The 21,667-nt window shown below is 39.4% G+C and overlaps 1 protein-coding gene across 2 annotated transcripts; it reads right to left on the bottom strand.

Annotated features, from left to right (window-relative positions):
• Positions 1-1,753: 1,753 nt before the first annotated feature.
• Positions 1,754-20,336, bottom strand: stam2 (signal transducing adaptor molecule (SH3 domain and ITAM motif) 2). Of its 2 annotated transcripts, none has more exons than XM_085135989.1 (14): positions 20,163-20,336; positions 18,085-18,169; positions 17,857-17,932; positions 17,338-17,433; positions 17,014-17,160; positions 10,564-10,630; positions 10,143-10,341; positions 8,547-8,641; positions 8,363-8,445; positions 8,189-8,276; positions 8,015-8,069; positions 7,740-7,887; positions 5,606-5,772; positions 1,754-3,972 (listed from the first exon to the last, which is right to left on the bottom strand). In XM_085135989.1, exons 1-14 carry the CDS (start codon positions 20,200-20,202, stop codon positions 3,783-3,785), a joined length of 1,536 nt encoding a protein of 511 aa, XP_084992115.1. In that variant the 5' UTR covers positions 20,203-20,336; the 3' UTR covers positions 1,754-3,782. The 2 variants fall into 2 exon arrangements, with proteins under 2 accessions (XP_084992115.1, XP_084992116.1); XM_085135990.1 differs by having other exon boundaries at positions 1,754-3,969.
• Between the last annotated feature and the right edge of the window lie 1,331 nt (positions 20,337-21,667).

Below are 21,667 nucleotides of genomic sequence, written 5' to 3'. Positions count from 1 at the left end.
ACTGCGGTGGCAATATTGCAAACAATTGCATCATTCAAAAAAACAAGAAAAAACAAATGAACAAAAGTTATGAATGCTAAAATGGTCATTTAAATATTATTGTAAGTTTATAATGGGCACTTTAATGAAGTAAAACCACTCCCTTTAAGCGGAGAGGAGTGGGCTCTCTCCCTTTAAGGTGTATAAAACCACAGCAACCTCCATAAAGATCGACTACGGTCCTACTTATTATTTATTCTTATTTACCGTTTATTATGGCACACTGCTAGAATGACTCAGTCATGAATATTCAAGTGCGTTGTCTCCAAATGTTTTCATGAGAAGTGCTAACTGTAAACAGGTAAAATTATATGCTGAACTAAAATATTCCAATAAACACATTTGCAGCCCTACGTAATCACTTTCCACCAGTTTCGTGCTGCATTCTTCACTTAAAAACAGGCCAATTTTCAACTCAAAAATATCTCACGAGGACAAACAACAGATGAGGGAATCTTCTCAGCCATCCTCAGCAGACCAAGGCACCAGCTGTGCTGTTTTCAGACAATCTCGAAAACATTTATTCACACTCCCACGTATCCTGGAAGAGCAGGCAAGAATCTGACTTTGCAACTGAAGAACAGTTTTACCTGCGCTCAGTGTTGGGAAGGTTACTTTTAAAATGTATTCCATTACAGATTACAGATTACATGCCCCAAAATGTATTCTGTAACGTATTCCGTTACGTTACTCAATGAGAATAACGTATTCGGAATACTTTGGATTACTTAATATATTATCATGCTGTTTACAACTACATGAATGTACTATTGCTGTGATTTATTACTGTTACTGAAGGTCCGCGGCTCCGAACCGTAGTAAAGGGACCTCTGGCTAATACGGTGGGTTCTGTGTTGGCTCATAGCCGAAAACTAGCTTTACTTTGTTGTCTGGGTCAACTTTGCTAGCGAGAGACAGAGAGAGGCGTTGAAAGGCTGCTGCAACAGAACTTATTGTTTCAGAGGAAAACACGAACACGGTGTACAGTCGAGTCTTAATAGCTTACTTACAACTGGGCTCGTCAGGCTCTCTTCTTGGCTGCAGTGGTTATTATTATATTTACATGCTTCCAGCTCCCGTTTCTGCTCGATGACAGCTCGTACTTTTCCTTTTTCTCCCTCCCTCGCTCACAGACACATAACATGTATGGCAGTCCATTCTCCCTGCAGCACGGACTACACTGCCTATGATGCTACATTCTTTAGAGCTATACCTGTAGCATTCTGCCTATTAGCTTAGCACAACAACAACAGGCGCTCTCTCACCCAGGAAACACGCAGAGAGAGAGAGCGTCACCCTGTAACCATGGCAACCGTAACCCTGCCGCCTGGAACTACAGAACGTAGCTGTCAAACAAAACCCAAACAGTCCTGACCCGCGACAATATGAAACAGGGAAGTACCGCCGTGTAACTAAGTACCGCTTTGCTACCCATAACCAGCTCTAGCATTCACATAACCTCCAGTGTAGAGAGAAAAAGTAGAAGCTATAAAAAGGCCAAGTGCAATTAATAAATCATGTCTTCTGGGTAGAGCATATTATTGGATTGTACGTCTCATGCAGATGGGGATGTGCAGGGAATAGCAGAGGCTAATTACTGTAGGTGGACAGTTTCTATTTTAATCACCCTTCTCTTAATTGTACAAATGTAATTACTTCAACAGCTTCAGAGGAATCGGTGCTAAAAGAACAAAATCAACTTCCACACACGCCGTTTCTCTTATTTCAAAGAATATTTATTGAAGAATATTATACAGTTTGCTCTGTTACAAAAGCAGTTTTAAAATCCTGGATGACACAACGTTTCCTGGGATATTTCAAATATAAACAATTATACACGTCCAGAGGATTCGGAGACAGAAGTCGCTTCCCAACGTTGTGTTTTGATTTCTACAGAAGAACAAGGCATTCAGTGGTAAAATAAAATGTTTACAAAGCTAAGGTGCAATGCCAAAGTCACTGACAAATCCAGATATTTTACATCTAATATACACTGCCTTTAACATTAGGGGTGCTTAACAGAAATTAAGTTCTGGCTAAAGTTAGAAGTGTGGAGTTACTGCAGCAGCCCGAAAGACTTCATGAGAGCTCGGGAAAAACATCTATTTCTTCAGTTTGACTAAAGATTTTGTTGTGTATTTAAAATAAATGTTGTCGTTTACATTTTGCCAAGAAAATAAAAGTAAAAGCAGAAGCCAAGTAAAAATAATTACCCACTTTTTCATGTCTCCACATATATATATATATATATCAAAGTACAGGCAATGCTGATGACAATTATGACGTTTTAGTACATACACATTAAAGAATGTGCTGTGGATTTGCATAAAACATAGAAGAGACAGAATGATGTTAGAACCATGAAGAGATGCAGCATTTTACCAGACTACCAAACCCATTCAGACGTTTATCTATTATCCATTCACCCAAACCTTTGAAAATCAGTGTCGCTTTACATCGACAACGAACCTCTTTTTAGGAAAGTACTCAAACACACACACAAACATGGAGAAAAAAAAAACCAAATGTGCACACACACATACACATAATTAAATATGTCAAATGTAACCATAGAATGCACAAGGCAAAGAGTCTATGGGAACGTCATTTCTGAATTATTTACAACGTTAACATATCTGACAATTGAGAAATAGAGTTTGCACTTCTAAATTCTGTTAGAGACACTGATCAGCTACAGCGTTGGTGGCTGGTGATGAGAACAGTGAAATGGGAGATCTGGCCTTTTAAGTACCTGCACGTGTTTGTGCTGAAGAGAGCACCTGAGCTGGAACTCACGAATTCAGTCTTTGCAGATGAATAAACTACATCAGCTGAGTGTTGCAATCAAGATGATGATCAGGATAAACGGCTCGTATGAATCCACTTGCAGACTTAAACAAGAAAAACAAACAAACCGATAACTGTTCCATTTCCCTTGCCTACATTACAACATATGATTGTGTTTTTATTCACATTTACTCTACATGCTTGCGATCCCTCTCAGGAAAGAGATTTTGATAGCCACACTTGTGCATAAGACTTGGAAGCTGCTTGCATTTTACTCTCAGAGCTACAAGGAATACTTTACTCGATTTTATTCCAACTTGAGCACGTTATCGCACCGTCGACGTATTAGGCTTTAAGGGCTGCCAAAATGCTGCGTCTGCAGACGAGGTTGTGTGAACAGATCATAAACAAAGAAGAAAATAACATTTTATCTCATCTAGGCTAGTGTGGACTAATCCTCTTTAACCAATAAGAAGACTCGCAGTTCAATTCAGAAACAGCATGGTGTTGATGTGTTATTTGTAATATGCTAATTTCCTAAACAAATTAGACAATGACTGCTTGTTGCATGGTCCTGTACAGCAAAACCAACTCTTCTTCGCGCTGATGATGTTTGAGAAAACCAGCGTTGCTTTGAGTCACCCATGAAAAACGAGGAGACTAAGAGAAAACTCTCGGTGCCGTGTTAAGCCTCACATACAGTAGCCGAGTTTTGACTTGGATGCATAGCAGACCTGCGTTACATACTCACATCAGTTATTTCAGCTTTCCAGGGGGTGTCCTGTTCAGCTTGTCAGGCACAAAAAAAACAAAACAAAACAAAAATAAAAGCCAAAGGAATTTTCCTAAAGCAATAACCTGACACACACATGTGTGCTAGGTAAACCAAATGAACACACAACTAGCAGCTGAAATATGTGAAGGGTGTATCTTCTCAGGTCTGCCCTGTGTTCGTTTTACAGAAGAGGCTGCTGATAATATGCTGCCTGCTGCTGCTGAGGAGCCTGGTGAGGGGGAGCTGCTACAGGATAGGACACAGGAGGCAAGCTGGAGTTGTGGTAGGCTGACATATCCATGGTCATGCCTGCCTGAGGTGGGTAAGGAGCTCCTGTGGCTTGGCTCATGTACGGAGCGTTCAAACCACTGCTGTGAAATAAATCCACAAGTGACATTTAGGTCAACAAATTCATGAATCTATCATTTCAATACATCCTCTAGAGAAATATGATTGGTAGGTAATATGATTTTGTTAGTAGTGATCAAATTCGGTTTTCTAAATGAGTGTTTCCATAGTAACAGTACATTTCCTCTTCCTGATTTCCTGTTTTTTTGTGTATTTGTCACACTTTAATGTTTCAGATCATCAAACAAATTTAAATATTAGATAAAAATAACACAAGTAAACACAAAATGCAGTTTCTAAATTAAAGTGTTTATGAACACCCAGGCCTGATTGCTGCTACACGTTTTCTCAATGAAGAAATCCCTTAAATAGGACCTGCCCGATCAAAGCGGACTAGACCAAAAGATCCTCAAAAGCTAGACATCATGCCACGATCCAATAAGAACAACATAATCTCAGTCTACAAAAGGTTACAGAGACATTTCTAAAGCTGTGGGACTCCAGCAAACCACAGTGAGAGTCATTATCCACAAATTGCGAAAACATGGAACAGCGGTGAAACTTCCCAGGAGGCACCGGCTGACCAGAACTACCCTGAGTGCGCAGTGACGACTCACCCGAGATATCACAGTAGACCCCTGAACAACATCCAAAGAACTGCATGCCTGCAAGTTCATGACTCCACCATAATAGAGAGGACTGGGCAAAAATGGCCTGCAAACCACTGCTGAGCCAAAGGAACCTAAAGGCTCGTCTCAGTTTTGACAGAAAAGATAAAGTCTTCTAGTAAAATACTCCGTTGACTGGCGAGACAAAAGATGAACTTTTTGGAAGGCGTGTGTCCCGTTGCATCTGGCGTGAAAGTAATACAGCATTTCAGAAAAGGAACATCATACAGTAAAATATGGAGGTGGTCGTGTCATGGTCTGGGGCTGTTTAGTGCCTCAGGACCTGGAAGACTGGAAAACACCCTGAAGGAGAATATTTAGTCAGTTTGTGATCTCAGGCTGAAGCTCACTTGGGTTCTGCAGCAAACCAGCAAGCCCACCTCTGCACGGCTTACGAAAACAAAATGAAGACTTGGATTCAGGTCAGGAGTTAAGTCCTCACCTGAATCTGATTGAGATGCTGTGGCATGGCCTCAAAAACGTGGTTCACGCTGAATTACAACAATTCCGCAAAGATGAATGGGCTAAAATTTCTCCACGGGGCTGTAAAACCGCTAAGGGTGGCCCAACCGGTTATTAGGATTAGGGGGCAATCACCTTTTCACACAGGGTCATCATAACTTTGTTTTCTCCCCCTTAATAATAAACACCATCATTTAGAAACTCCATTGTGTTTACTTATGTTATCTTTGTTTAAATTTAAATTTGCTTGATGATCTGAAACATTTAAGTGTGACAAACATTCAAGAAAAAGGAAATCAGGAAGAGGGCAAACACTTCTTCACACCACTGTATATTTATGAGAGAAGAAAAGCATATCACAAGTTTTTGTTATTTTCCCTCGTGATGTGACGGCTATGTCAGTGACAATGACGCTGTTCATTATGATGTACAAATTAAAATGTTTTTGGGGATTTGGAGACACATCCAGTGATTAAAAATCTGACTTTCAACGTCCTTGTTAAAAGGATGGAGGTGTTATTCTTACCTCATGTAGGGCGGCTGAGCAGTTTGGCTGTTGGGTGGAGCTGAGACATTTGGGGGTAGTGAGTGTAGAGTTCCAGGCTGGTCGCTGGGCAGATTGTAGGGCTGTGCAGAGGGCATCTGAGGCATGGATGGAGGAAGATAAGGGGGTGCCGCTGGTCCAAGGTAGCCCTGAGAAGACCAGGAGAGGAGCGTGCTGATAAGTGAATGCACTGAAAGGATGTAATAGAGTTCGGCAGTGAACTTATTTCCCAGTAAATATAGAACAGAGCCAGAAAAACTGGTTGACCGCTCCCAGCAGGTGCTGCTGTCGGTGACTGCCACTGACCTGCTTGGTTTGTTTTGGCGTTTATACTGACCTGTTACTACGCCTATGCTGCAGCTGCCGGCATGCTACGATACTGCTGTTTGTAGTATTTATTAGTGAATATTTAACAGTTTATAAATTGTAACAGTCCTAATCTAAGCCACCAGATATGAGGAAGGTAAATTAGGAGAAAGGTTGCTCACAATGCATTCATATCTACAAGTAAATTATATTTTCCAGTTTTATCTTGTGTTGGTAACTCATTTGCACTGGCCACCTCCTGACTGTCACAGTGCTAACAGTTCTCCCTTTGCCTATTTAGTATAACACGTGGTTAATATGGGTAGCTTGCTTTTTAAATAAACAGCTAGCTCTCGCAATATGCTTACTGTAGAGTTAGTAGTGTTAGTGTGATGGGTATAAAGCAGTCTTGTATAGGGATGGGTACCGGTATCCGGTGCCGTGATGGCACCGGTTCTGACATAAACAGTAGTAACCAGACCGAAAAGCAGCGAACATTTCGGTGCTTTATTTCGGTGCTTTTTTTTCCTGAGCTGTGATACACTTTAGATTCTAGCCAATCATTTTACGTTTCCGAGGATAGTAGGCGGGTCCAGGTACGTACGTTCTTTTAGAGCAGAGCTACAGATTAAAAATGCCCAAGGCGAAGCGGTCAAAAGTCTGGCTGTACTTCACAGCAAAAGATGCAAACTCAGCAGCTGCAACAAGTGCTTTAAGCTGATACAGTGATACTGTCAAAGGAGGTAACACCTCAAATCTGATGAAACACCTGGCGACGCATAGTGTTTTTTTAAAAGCCGAGAAATGCGCCGTATTTGATAGCTTGCTGCGAGACCTCACACCGAGCACATCTACTGCGGGTGTGGTGCCTGTTACCGGACCCGGAGTTTGCAACATCCCCCAAGAACCCGAAGAGGAGAGTCCTGGCCCCTAGCCCTGCCAGTGTAGCAGAAATGATGAGGATGATGATGCAGCAGCAGCCGTTCTTCTCTGCGTGAGTAGCTTAATGTTGTTCGTGTGTAATTTATGTTGAGTAGGCTAACCACGTTATTACATTAATGCATGTAAGGTGAACTAGCAAACACCATCATAGTTACATGCGGCTGTCTTCTTGTTTGATGGCAGATACTCCCTTCACCCTGGACAAAAAGGCTAAAATGACCAAAGAAAAAGTGGAAAACAGTTTGTGTTTTTTCCATTGATATCCGATACATATCCGATGTTTCAGAAAGCGACTGCTGTGTGAACGGTCATGTCGCATTAAATCCGTCTTTTACGTCACTGACACAAGACAGACGCCAATTATCAGCGCTGGAGAAGACATCGCGAACGCTTCCTGGCCACCCGGTGAAACTGCTGGGAAGACAATGTTGGAGAAATGTGAACATTTTATTTGTACTGTATAATCTGCAAATTCTGACAGAAATCTGCAACTATCCTTTGAAGCACCGCTCCTCTAAAACAGCAATAAGGATCATTATTAGGTTATTTACATTATTATGTAAATAACAAAATAACTTAAAGCAAAAATTGGGAAACTTGAAGTCCGAAGTCTTTATATTAAGGGCCATCAGTCAAACAATACTGTTGCTCTGGGTCTAAACAGAGCGCGTTGTGTGTGACGTCTTCTTTTGCGCATGCGGCCGCTTTGAGTGTTCACACTAGAGCGCGTTTGCTGTCGCATTTTATTTGTAGTGTGAACGAGCAGACAAAAAAAAATCGGATTTGATCAACAAAATCAGAATTGAGGATCAAGACCTGCAGTGTGAACTTAGCCTTAGCAATCAGAGGCATGTAAGACTATTCTGACCTGCATGCCCACAGCAGAGCTGGCTGGAGGATACTGTGACTGCATCTTGGAGTAGGCCGAGTAGTACGGAGCCTCATTCATGAGCTTGTTGTAAAGTTCCAGTGCCTCCAAAACCTTCACGTTCAACTCTGATAACTCTGAGTGATTCCTGCAACACACACAAACAAACATCAGTCCCAAGTACTGGATGAAGAACCTTTTGCATTTGCTGTGCATATGGTGATTATGATCAATCTGATTAATAATAGAGAAATGTTACATAATTAACACATTACCTGTCAATCTCCTGCAGCTTCTCATCAATCAGTGGGTTCATCTGTGCACATGCACCTGTTTACATCCACGGAGAGAAAAGGAGAAATGAGGTCAGAAAACAAAAGCACGGCTCACACTGACTGCAGCTGACAGCGACAGTTTGACTAGATTTAGAGTGGCATTAAAGTTTTTACCCTCCAGCTGGATCAGCTCTAGGGAGTCAGGAGTGGAATCTGCAGGATCTGTATTCTGCAGCAGTGCCAGCGTTCGGTCCATCTTCGTCTGCAGAAAGACGTGAGCAGATACGTGTTGGTAAAATAACTGAGAGATGGATTTGCAAATGAAGAATCACTGAGGAAATGTGCTACCTCGTCAATGAAGACGGGCTCAGGCTCTATTTTGGTTTCCAGGCTTGTCTCTTCTGGAGTCGCCGGGTTATCAACATAAGTAACTATGAAAGAAAAGGTTCAATTACATTAGCAGCTCTAGAAATAAAATCAATATGCTCAACAGGAGGTACAAACAAGAGTCTGTCCTTAAGGAGCTACCAACCTGGCTCTGGCTCTGCATTCAGATTGGTTGTGACAAAGTTGGAGGGGAAAAGCCCAACTCCTCTGTGGTTCTCTCCTTTCCACCAGTTTGGATCACTGTAAACGGAAACATAAAACCAAAGTCAAGGAGCAACTGAGAGAAAGCCATACTTAGCGTCTGGCTAAGCTTCATACCAGTCAGAACCATTACAACAAGAAGTCTAAAAATTCTCACCCTGATGTGGTCTTTGGCAGCTCTAGAAAAGGCGGTTATGGTGAGTTTTCAGAGCTCTTGGTATGAAAAAGTATTTTGACGTTTGCCTAATTTTACTTGCAGAACAGAGTTTACAGATCATTTAAGTCCTAAAAATAATATCTCATATTAAAAATATTCACACTTCTGGATGAATCTCCAACATGCAAACAAACGTTGTGACATTATTATCACTGACAGATGTTACTATTGCACTGCATGTACTTTGAACCACACTGATTCAATTTCTGTTTCAAAACAGTTAATGAGCATGGAGGAGTGGTTACCGCCATGTCATAATAACTTATCAAAGGTTAGTTTTTGACATCAGATCATTTCTTTTATATATTATTTTTATATTTTATTTAGACATTACATCAATTTTTGGGTTATTACTGAAATTACAAGGCAGGGATGGTATTTATATTCAACATCCATGAAGATATAACAACATGACTGTCTGATCTTAAAGGTCGTGCATACTCTGGGACTTTTAGTGGTAAAGTATAGATCAAAGCTAATGGCTGAATGCGCCCTCTAACCTGACAGACCTGTCCCCTTCTCTGGATAATGAACATTTTCATATTTAGCTACGTAAACAACTTTTCACATTCAACTCATCTGCAATAAACTCATTTTTGCACATCCAGATCTTCCTTCAATGTCTGTAAAACGGTGCTATCTATTGGTTGGGAGGATATAAATAAATAAATAAGTAAATTTTTATTTATATAGCACCTTTCAAGACAGAATCACAAAGTGCTGCACATAAGATTACAAGTCATAAAAAGATTTAAAAAGAGAAAATAAAACAGGCAAAAAATTAACCAAAAGCAGTTTTAAAAAGGTGAGTTTTGAGTTGTTTTTTTAAAAACGGCTACTGAGTCCACAGTTCTTAATGCTTGGGGGAGAGAGTTCCACAGTCTCAGGGCCACAGTGGCAAAAGCTCTGTCACCCTTAGTCCTCCTCTTAGTATTTTTTAAAGCAAGTAAGCCCTGATCAGATGACCTCAAAGACCTGCTGGGACATCGGGCTGTAGCAGATCAGAGATGTAGGCTGGTGCCAGTCCGTGCACAGCTCTGTAGGTCAAGACCAGGATCTTAAAATTGACTCTAAATTTAACAGGAAGCCAGTGTAACTGAGATAACAACGGTGTCACATGTGAGTACTTGGAGGATTTTGTCAAAAGCCTCGCTGCAGCGTTTTGCACAACCTGCAGACGATCCAGAGAACCTTTGCTTAGACACATAAACAGCGAATTACAATAATCCAAGCGTGACGAAATAAATGCATGTATAGCAATCTCCAGTTCAGAGCGAGATATAGCAGAGCTGATTCATGACAGGAAGTGTTATAAAATATTACCTGTCATCCAACACTAGGATAAGTTCTCCAGCTTTGAAGGTCAGCTCGTTGTCTTCAGCTGCTTCAAAGTCGTACAGCGCACGCACCTTCCGAGCCTCCTGCCCCCCACCGCCATTAGTATAGTTTGGAGGGTCAGAGGTCATGGTCATGGGGCGTGTCTCTGCCTGCTGCTTCTGCTCCTGTAAGGACAGCTCGATAGCTGAAAAAAATAAACAAGAGAAGTGGAAATGAAGAAAGGGCATTTAGCACAGACAGACTTGGCACATATGTCAGATTCATTTAATTTTCATGCTCCAATCACATTTTCAGCCACGGAGAATCAATTTAAAGGTTTTCACGTGTATTTTTATCAGATTACTTTCTATGAAATCTGTGTAGAGCTTTTGGGTTTTAAAAAATGAATTGAACACAATAACTTTACCTTTGGCAAGATCGTCATCATCCACTGGTTTGCTTGCAGTTGATGGGTTGGCCTTTGTGCTGGAACCCTGTGGTCAGTATAGAAAGACAAGGTCAGGTCAGAGTGCAGAATAAGTGCACCTGAGGAAGAATGAAGCACAAAGACTTTAAATGAAAAACCAAAATGTTTTTAAAAACACGGTGCCACCTGGAGTTCATGCAGGGTATCACATATTGTTCAGAAATGTGTCTCTAGCCTTTAGACACAAATACTCCCAGGAGCAGTCTCGTTAATTATTTGTGTCTAGAAGCTAAACAATAGAAACGGGAAAAATGAAAACCGCTTGAGTTTGTGCGGCCAAATCCGAACTGACAATAAGTAAATAAATAAACAAATAAACAGGTAAACGCTGCCACAGCTTGAGTCACGCTGCCTGCTGCTTTTCCTCCCTTAGCTGACAGAGATTAAATGTCATACCTGCTGCCACATGAGCCACCTGCTCTCCACTGAGGCACATTTGCCAGCCTATCCCGAAAAAGGAAATGCAGCGCACCATCATCAGAGCCAAATGGAGCACAGCCAGTGATAACAAAGCCAGGATGAGAAAGCAAATAAAATCGAAGGGATTTTAGACTACTGATATTAGGGCTGCAGCTGTCAACTACTTTAGTATGTTTCATCCATGATGAACAACAACAACAAACAAACAAACCCTTTGTATTTACGTGTCATACTCAATTTTATTTTTTAAAGAAAACATTTTCCTAAATGCAAAGATATAACATTTACCTTTACTCTGTCTTCCTCACAGGCTTTATGAGTTTGTGTACATGTGTTTCTGCTTGTTTAAGTGTGCAGTGAATGAGCGTTTGTGTCTGTAAGCCTTTAAAGGAGAATGTGGCGGCTTCTATGAAGAGAAGTGAGCATATCAGCATTCTGATGTTTGCCCTCTGCTTTGTTGCAGTTTTTGTGCTGCTGAAAACAACGTTATGATGGTGTAGACTAGTGATGGTGAGATGAAGCCTCGTGATGAACTGAAGCTTTCCACCCAATTGGTCGACTCATGGTTCGAAGCATTGTGATGATTCATTTGCTCTACTGCGCCATCAAGTGGACAATTCAAGTGAAGCGGGCTCTGTGATTATAATGAAGTGTAAACCTCTAAACTGAATAAATAAATTGTTTTCTTGGTTATTTATCCCGAATATTGTCTCAGTATGTGTGGTACAAAAGAGAAAGTGGAAACTATCAGGACAGAGTTTTGGTATGATTGTGTAACTGTTAGCCTCAGACCATATAGATCAGTACATTTGCATATTTTTATAACTATAAAAAGAAAGCTGACATATGCTCAGTCCTTGATCCCCAAACTGGGAAATTACAAAGTGACCTGGAAGGAATTGACTTGGCATTCCAAACCTATTACAAAATGTTATACGCACAACCTGCACAAGCCAATACAGAAGATATAAAAATGTTTCTTAATTCATTAGATTTGCCATCAATTGGCAAGTGTCAAAATGAATGCCTAACCAAACAGATTCAGAAAGAAGAATTGGAAATGGCCTTAAAGAAACTAAAAAATAACAAAACACCAGGTACAGACGGCCTGCCGGCTGAGTGGTATAAGGCATTTGAGGTGGAGGTGCTTCCAGTTTTGCTAAGGTCATTGAACTGGACATTAGAGAATATGTCCACCCCCCCATCATGGTCTGAGGCAATCATAACAATTATACCTAAAGACGGTAAGAACAAAACGCTGTGCAGCTCATATAGGCCGATATCAGTCCTAAACCAAGATTATAAGCTTTACGCCTCAATTATATCTAAAAGGCTAAACTCGTTCATTCCAGATTTGATTGATGAAGATCAAACTGGATTTGTTGGGGGCCGGCAAACCCAAGACAACATAAGACGCTCTCTCCACATAATCAATAATGTAAGAGAAAATAATCATAAAGCGGTACTAATTAGTCTGGATGCCGAAAAGGCCTTTGATTGCGTCAGCTGGACGTATTTGTTCTTGGTCCTAGAAAGATTTGGTTTTGCTGAAAACTCCATTAACAGTATTAAGACATTATATTCGATGCCTACCGCGAGAATCAAGATAAATGGACGAGTCACGGACCGTATAAAGTTGGAAAGATCTACTCGTCAAGGTTGTCCCTTGTCTCCGACACTTTTCGCTCTTTACATTGAACCTTTAGCACAGGCAATAAGAGAAAATAATAGTATTCATGGGGTCGTAGTTAATTCAAGAGAACACAAAATAGCATTATATGCTGATGATGTCCTTTTGTACTTGTCAAGTCCAGACCAATCCATCCGGACCCTTTTAGATTTGCTGGGAAGGTTTGGGATGTATTCTGGTTACAAACTCAACATAGGAAAAACACAAATTTTAAGTTTTAACTATAGCCCGTCGAGTGAGGTTAAAAATTTTTTTTCTGTTGATTGGTCTCTGAAAGCAATCAGATATTTAGGAGTATGGCTGACTAAATCATTAGATGACTTGTATAAAAAAAACTTTGAGCCCGTGAGCCAAAAGATTAAAGAGGACCTCACCCAATGGTCAACACTTGTTTTTGATTTTAGCGCGAGGATGGAGGTCATTAAAATGTCAGTCCTACCCAGACTACTGTATCTGTTTATGTCTCTACCTATCAAAATCCCCAAATCTCAGTTCCATGACTGGGACAAACAAATATCTCGATTTATTTGGAGGGGGCGGAAACCTAGAATTAAATATAGCACATTATTAATCCATAAAGAGAAAGGCGGCTTCTCCCTCCCAAGTCTCAGAGATTACTACCTTGCTGCTCAACTCAAAATAATTATACAATGGTGTGATGACACTTATGGGGCCCGATGGAAAGACATTGAGAATATGTGTGGGGTCATTCCAATACAAGCCTTGATAGGAGATCAGAAGCTTGCAACAGCCTACCAGAAAGAACTAAACCCTTTCGCATCTTTTACATTGCTTATCTGGTTTGAGTTAGTGAAAGAACTAAATCTAAGGAACCACATTCAAGTGCTTAAGTGGGTGGCTTATGACTCTGAGTTTAAACCAAACCAATTGGATTTACAATTTAAGAACTGGTCACATAAAGGCATTAATGTATACTGTAAAATACTGGATAAGAATGGCCTGCAAAGTTTTCAAACATTACAAGAAAAATATGGGCTAGGAAAAAGTGATTTTTTCAGATACCTACAATTACGGCAGTATTTGTCCTCAAAAGTGACTAAAGAAATTAATACACAATCCAATGAAATAATTAATCTGATTTCACAAACATACTATAAGGGATGCAAGTCAGTTATCTCTAAACTCTACCAGGGCATATTGAAAAGTAGGGGAACTTCAACAGATTATATAAAGGGAAGATGGGAGAGAGAGTTGTCCTTAGTTATAACTTCTGAGCAATGGGACAATATGTGTGAGACTGCCATTTCAACCTCATCCTCTGCATACTGGCGAGAATTTAGTTGGAAAAACCTGGTACGATTTTTCATAACACCAAAACAACAAACACGAGGAAATTCTTCATGCTGGAGGAGCTGTGGGGAAACTGTTGCAAACCATACCCACATATTCTGGTCGTGTCGAAAACTTTCTAAGTTTTGGGAAGATGTTATATCAAAGATAGAACAGACTATAGGCTTTAAATCAAAACAACGGCCTGTCATAACATTTTATTTAGGAGACCTACCTGAAGAATTAACAAGCAATGACAAATATCTCCTGAAGATTCTTACTGCTGCTGCAAAAAAAGCAATTACTCGTAAGTGGCTCTGTACTGACCCCCCTGTTCTGGACGACTGGTTGAGCGTCGTTGAGGAGATTCATAAAATGGAAAAACTTACCTTTTTGTTAAGGCTGCAAGCTAATATTTATACCACAAGATGGGACAAGTGGTTGAAATATATCCGAAATTAGAATGTTGTTTTGTTTTGTTTTTTTTAATTTAATTTATTTTTTCTTTCTCCTGTTTGTGCCTACTCACATCTATATAAACTTCTGCATGCCTCTCCTAAGCTGCTCTTACATCTGTAGATGTGCTGTCAAATCATGAATATAAAGTCATGTTCTCACTGCCAGAATTGCTTTGTGGAAAAAGCTGTGCTTTCCAGTCGACTGCTTGTTTTGTTATTGTTGTTTTTGGTTGTTTGTTGTTTTCCTTTTCTGTTGTAAAAATATGTAAAACCTTTATTAAAAACTAAGTAATAAAAAAAAAAAAAAAAAAAAAAGGAAAGCTGACACTTTCAAGACTTTATCTAATGTGTAAGCATGACAGCAGATGCCTTAGATTAGAATCAGCGAGCTGTCGGCTTTCAGCCCCGACCATGTCCGTGCTGTCTGGTGAGAAAGGCGACATCTCACTGATTGTGATGCGTCAGCGCTTTGTGTTTACGTCTTTGTGCAGAATCGGTGTACCTGCTCTCATTTACTGTTTTAGCTGTTTGGTGGTGGTTGAAATGTAGTAATATTTATATTAAAAATCGATTCATGATTTTAATGAATCGATATCACGTTATCCAAGCTAGAATTGATTTTAATCGATAATCAAAACCCGCTAGTACCTGTGTAATCATGCTTATGTACATCTGGATAATGACACAAACTAGTATTTGGCGCTTCACTTTTTAATAAACTAAAAGACAGAAATCAAATTATAGGATCTGTAGTGTTGTTTATTTATATTATGGTGCTTATCATTTGTGATATTTATTACTGTGCGCATACTTTATTAGGAGAGATAAAATAAAATAAAAAAATCTTTTCCTTCCTGGTTCCATCGAAGAAGAAATGCTCAAGTAACTATGTAACACGTACGTAATCCAATTCCACAACACAGTGTGATGGGAAATCAGCTGTGTTTTTCTGCCCATTTTATTTCGAATCTGGCGCGAACCGGTGAACCAGTCCTTGAATCAGTCACGTGGTACGGACTGCCCGCGAGGCCTCGAACGTCACTGCATACGTAATCAAAGCGAGCCTCGATACGCGCTTCGCAGAAACGCCCCCAAGATTACCCGACACACTAGTGTAGACGTTAATTAATATTAACAATAATTCACTGTCCAACCTAACAACCCTCAGATCAGTGGCTCAGAGTTTTACTGGGCCATGTTTATTTTTATTGGCTTGGGAAAAAAGATGTAATTTTATATATGTTTTAAATATTAAGGCAATTTAATTGAGACAGTATTTTTATATCATCTCAAAAACTGTATGAAAATCTTAATAAATAATAAACATGGTCTAGTACACCTCATGTCCCCCTTTAGACTCACCCCTGTAGACTAAGTTAACAGTTCAACTGCATTTGCGTGCCGCAGTGTGTAAACAGACTCTGGCTCCACGTTAAACTGCGCCAGCCTCATCATCACTGCTGCTGTTGTGTTATCAGTGTGCGTGCGCTTAATATCAAACTTTTTATTCACACGTTGCTCCTTAAAAAGGTTTGTATTGCAGGTCTGCTTGTAGTCTTACGGCGTTTCCATTGTAACAATGGTGTGCCACAGAGCCGTGCCTTAAACCAACCATCGAAGCAAAGAATGTGTGTCGAGAATTTTTTTTAATCAAATTATTCGAAATACTTAAATCAGCGCAGCCCTAACTCACATCACTGTCATTCGTTGTTTATTATTTAATGCTCTGAGTTGTCTAGTGTGCGGAAAAGGATGTGTTGCACATTTATGTTTCTACTGAAGGCTACAATAGTTCTCCCTTCCGTGGCAGCTTTATTAGAGTTAAAGTCTTCAAGTATGTCAGATGCTTTATGAGAAACTGATGTCAAAGTCCAGTTTGAACTGTGGCACATACAGATTTGTTGCGTAACAAAAAACACACACACACACATTAAGCAGCAGAACAGAAACTAGAAAGCAGCTCTGACTAAGTCCATCTGACCAAGTCAGACTATGACATAAACCTCCAAAGAATTATGTGAAATATGTGAAGAGGAAATTCCCCTCTAAGCTCCTCTCATATATATACACTCTCCAAAACAGACAAACTCCACCCAGCCTGAACCTTCACAATCACTACACTAGCCTGAGGTCAAATCATGGCTACAATTCCAGCCTCAGCACGCTAGTGAACCCTACTGGATGTGGGATGTATATTACTAGCTTAAAAGAAGAACCTATTTCCAAGTTGAAAAAAGAAGGTAGATTGTGTGGTCACTATAAAACACAATGTAAAAGAGATGAGGGTATATTGTGATGTGAAATATTGTTTAACAGAACATCAGCTTGTGTAAAATCTGATACTTTACAGAAAGAGGCTTTTATTTATGCTGCAAATACAGTATACTTACACTTTGTTTACCTGTTATACTGGCATCAAGTATGACAAAGAATTATAAAATAAAAACTCAGGTGCAGCTGCTGCAAAGTAAAGACTGTATAAGACTTCTAAATGACTTTGTTACATTTCTCAGAATCATCATGTCAATATACCTGTGAGGATGGGGATGGGAAGCTGACACCCTCCTCTTTCAGAGACTTGATGGTGGCCCCAATCAGGCTCAACTGTGGATCTTTCTGAAAGTCCTCTGCCCACTCAACCATCAGAGCCTTTAGCTTTTCACATACCTTGGGGTGTGCCTAAAGAAGACATGAAAACAAACAGCTATGGAGTCTGGTTAAGATTTTAACTGTAACATTAAACTTAAAGTTCCTCTGAGTTTGAAGGACACGGACAAGAAATTCTCTGGATAAGATTCCACCCCCCCAAAAAAAGGAAGGAAAAAAAAGAAACGCAAATCAGCTAAGTTTACATACCTTGTTAAAAATGCTCTTCACTTCACTGGAAAACTCCCTTGAGCAGATTTCCAGGTGGAATATTTTGCCACAGTTTGATACACAAGCACCCAGCAACTGCAAGCCAAGACAGTGAAATAAGTACCGCAGTAAAAAGACAACCACTCATTATTTACAGCACATTTTAACAGCAGGTGAGTTTAGAAGTGGGATTTGATGACAACAGTCTGAAATTATCTCAATAATTTAAAGACAGGAATCTAAGAATAGAGCAGGTCATGTGACAGTATTAGCTCACAATGACTCAGACAAACAGGTCTCACATTCTTCATTTCATTTAAATAATACTGGCGTGGAAAGGGTCTACTTTCCTCTATCCTTTTTAAGAAAATGGGTTTGCAGCCCAAATGCCAGTAAACTGTACTTCTAACCCCAAAACTAGAGAGGTGTTTGACCCAATCTATTGATTTATTAAACTTCTGCAGTTATTTGTGATGCCATTTTTATACATTAAATTAAATAGTAAAGCAACAAACTCACGTTAAGAGCCTGCATCGCCACATGAGGCACTTTGTGGTTGACTCTCTTCATAATGGATCTTAAGCTGTCCTTTGGTCTGCAACAGAAGGGAACACAGTCTGTGGATTGGGGGTACTGCTGATGTCGTCAAGTATGAGACACTTTCAAATTAAGTGTCCGGGGCCACTGGGCTGCTCAAATCAAAATGTGCCATTAATATTCAACGGAAGATGGCTCTTTCAAGCTTACCCATTGGCTGTTGTTCCAATCTTATCACAGATGTCCATGATAAGTGCCCAGTCATCTGTTGTGTTGTTTTCATTGGTTGCCTTCTCTGGAAATATGTAAAATGCGGATTTAGTGCATATGCTCCAGTGAGAAAATAACTCCAATGGCATTGTGGCTGCTTATCTCCAAAGAAAATGTGGGAAGACATGCCAAATGCATGGTGTAATATAAAAATGAGCCGCAAGCCCTTAACTGGCACATTGTACATCTAATTTATGTTATACTGTCACCTATCGAACTCAAAATGAGTGTGGAAGGGTTCTATAAGCCAACTACATATTGCTGTTTTTATTGTGCAACCTGTTCCTAATGGCCTATTGTGACAAGACACTTAGAAATCCCATGTAAATATTTAAGTACTTTAACCTGTGACCCATTCAGCAGCTGACAAGCTAAAAGAAAAGCCTCATTAACAACTGAACTGCATTATCTTCTGAGTTAAAAGAAAAATCACAACATAAACTATATTGATCTCTACGATATTGATGTTAAGTGGTGTTCTGACATGCAAAATGACCTGCCACTGTTTCACAATATGCTAGTAGCAAATTACTTGTATGACGTTTCCGACTCATAGTGTCACTCCCATGACTCTCTAGTGCAATAGTGCTCTATTGTATGGTCATACAAGGACTACAGTGTTGCACAGTCAGATAAAGCTGTTCAGCCAGGAAGTGTCTATGAAAATTTACATAGGATGAGCTTAGGAAAACACGTAGGATAGCTGACAAATTAAAGGGAAACACAATATAAAATGTCTTAGAAAGGTGCTGGGTCATTAGAAAGGCTTGGCATGGATTTTCCAAGACTCTAGACCTCAACTACAGGAAAACAACACCCTTTAAAAATAAATAAATAAATAAAATACATATCCCCTTATTTTATGTTTAAAAAAATGGGGGTAGAAAGTGAGGTTTAACACACTGGTCCAAAATCTTCCATAAATGTTCAACTGGGTTAGGAGCTCATGAGTGTGAAGTCCATATTATTTAACTCATAAACCTTATAAATAACCCGTTTGTCATGTGGGAAGAGACTATTCATCAGAATAGGAAGGTCATAGGACATCAGCGATTATTGCGAAACACTTACATTTGTTTTCACTGACAGTTCTCGCTAAAGGGACATGCGGACACAAACAATGCCAGCAGAAGACTGCCACAATATGTTAAATCAGCAGGATTATCTCCATGCTGGGGTGAAACATTCAGAGTTTTCCTTTAATTTTACACCCATCTGAATACAGACAGATAACAACCAAACCCGAAAGGCCAGAGAGTGATTGATTAATTAGTCTTGACCAAGCTTTTCTAATTAATCATCAGCCGGAGAGAAAAAAGGTTTCAACAATTGTAATCATTAATGACTCATTACTATATTATTTTCACATTTAACTATCCAATGACATATCAACACCAAATACTGAAAACAGGCATCACTAACAATTGCAGCCCATGGAGACATCTTCAATCCAATACACCAAAATGTACACCTCATTTAGTTTCTACATAAAACAAAGGAAAACACCAAATCCTCCCAAGTGAGACGTCAAGTGAACCGCAATGGGGATTTCACTGTTTTCGAGCATCAACAAAGTATACGTTTCAACGAAAACAGAAAAAAGGATAAAGGAGATTTAAACTAATGGTATTTGTGTGATAAAATAGAACCATAAACGTATTTTTGAGTTGATTTGGGATCAGCTGATCTTGTAATGGCGGTTATCCCGTGAGTTTATATGAATCACCAAGTTTTTTTTTCTTACAAAGCAATCGCTGATACTAACAAATGAACTGGCCGACAAACTTAATAAAAGAGGTCGACAACACATCGACATGTCAGGTACAAACTAGCAAAGGCTAGCAGGACTGGTATGTTGTGTTGTAGCAAAAATTGGCAGCCCTAAAGTAACTTATCACGTAGCGCTAGCGAATAAACAACTCGAGCTAAGCTAGCATTAGCCTCTAGTGTGACTGGCCCTATCGTTAGCTTCTGGCTGTGACACACTCAAAGGGCCAAAGAGACAACAATTCACTTACCAACATCTTGGTCAAATGGATTTTGGGAAAATAAAGGCATGTTAACTATTTATAAAGAGGCAGACTTTGTGATGAAAAAAGTACGTGCGTTCTTCAGGCTAAACCTAAACAAATATCGCTTCCTCGTCCATCTAACTCTCACCAGTTGCTCTTCCGGAAATTTGGCTGTCTCCAATAATGCCTGTTTACAAAAAAATAAAAATACGAAATAAAAATACTAAGCAACTGAGTTTGTAGCACCTTTTCCTTTAATTGTGTTATTTTTTTATTTTTACTTAGTGGAATTATAGCGCTGTGGAATTACATATACTTAAGCAATTAAGGGTAACACCATTTTTATGGTTAAAGAGAAACACTGGCATCTAGTGGGGTAATAATGGATGTGTGCTCAGCATTGTTGTCCCAATTATACATTCACAAAGTATTAGCTTTTAGGTAAATAAATTATTATATATTACCACAATTTTTTCTACACGGGTCCTCATATTTATTTAAAAATTCAGCACTGCAGTGGTCCTTAGCAAAAAGGGGAAACTGGTAATTTTATGAGTCATTATAGTGAAACGTTATTAACTGGGCATTACCTTCAGGCATTTCTTTTTATGCAGATTTCACTAGCATTAACGACCAAAATCATCTTCTTGTACAGTCAATTGTGACTCTTCAGTTTCAATGACAGTGACATAGAATTCTTTAAAAGTGCAGAAGCCATCATAAGAGCCGTTTTATTGTAGAGTATGGTTCCCTAAAGCATAAGCACAGGTGTCTATCTAGATGTAGTTCAGGTCAGTTTAACCTCTTAAGAATGGAATAGAACACAATATAAAAGAATGGAATAAAAAAAATAGCTTATTGCTACTGAAAATGGTAAAATGCATTAAGTGGTTGGTGGAGTATTTTTTTTTACACAACTAATTTAAAAAATAGCGAAATATTACAAAGAGTAAATATATGTAAAACGCATAGGTGTATATACAAAGCTGGTATATACAAAGTTTAAATTAAATAAAAACTTGGTATTGTAGTAGTGTAGTGAAAAATGTATGACAAAATGACAAATTTGACAAGAACGATTTTGAAAGTTACACAAGAGCTATGTTGATTTTGTATGTTGAGTTAGAGTCCAAATGACCTTGGGAAAGAATCTGCTCATGAGTCTGGTGATCTGTGTTTTGAATGACCTATTATTAGTGGGGGCAACAGGTCAAACAGATGAGGAATAGGGAATTGAGGAACTAACTTGAATTTGATGATATATTTTGGCTGTGGATTTGTTAGTGTGTATTTGTGGTGTTTGCCAAGCGCAGTAAGCAAAAATCATTGTTGGGCTTGTTTGTAGAGTTGACCACTATCGGTTTCACAATCAATTGCTTGGTTGTTTGTGAGAAAATTACTTGCCATTTTTAAAGCAAACTAGTTTCCCCGGTTCTTAAAAGCTGGCCCAACTCTATTATTAGGTTTCTGATTGCTGGTGAAACGTTCAGTATTCCTGAAAATAAGAAATA

This window comes from Neolamprologus multifasciatus, chromosome 16 (assembly GCF_963576455.1).
Source record: "Neolamprologus multifasciatus chromosome 16, fNeoMul1.2, whole genome shotgun sequence".
Taxonomy (NCBI): domain Eukaryota; kingdom Metazoa; phylum Chordata; class Actinopteri; order Cichliformes; family Cichlidae; genus Neolamprologus; species Neolamprologus multifasciatus.
Note: the sequence above shows the minus strand (reverse complement) of the source record. Positions and strands in the feature narration are given on the sequence as shown.

Bases quoted from the DNA above. Each gene is read 5' to 3' on its own strand.
- stam2 (XM_085135989.1), bottom strand. From the start codon at position 20,202: ATGCCTTTATTTTCCCAAAATCCATTTGACCAAGATGTTG. The intron at 17,933-18,084 runs GTAAGCTTGAAA...CTTCTGTTGCAG, and splicing joins ATTGGAACAACAGCCAATGG to ACCAAAGGACAGCTTAAGAT. The intron at 8,070-8,188 runs GTAAAAACTTTA...GGATGTAAACAG, and splicing joins AGAGCTGATCCAGCTGGAGG to GTGCATGTGCACAGATGAAC.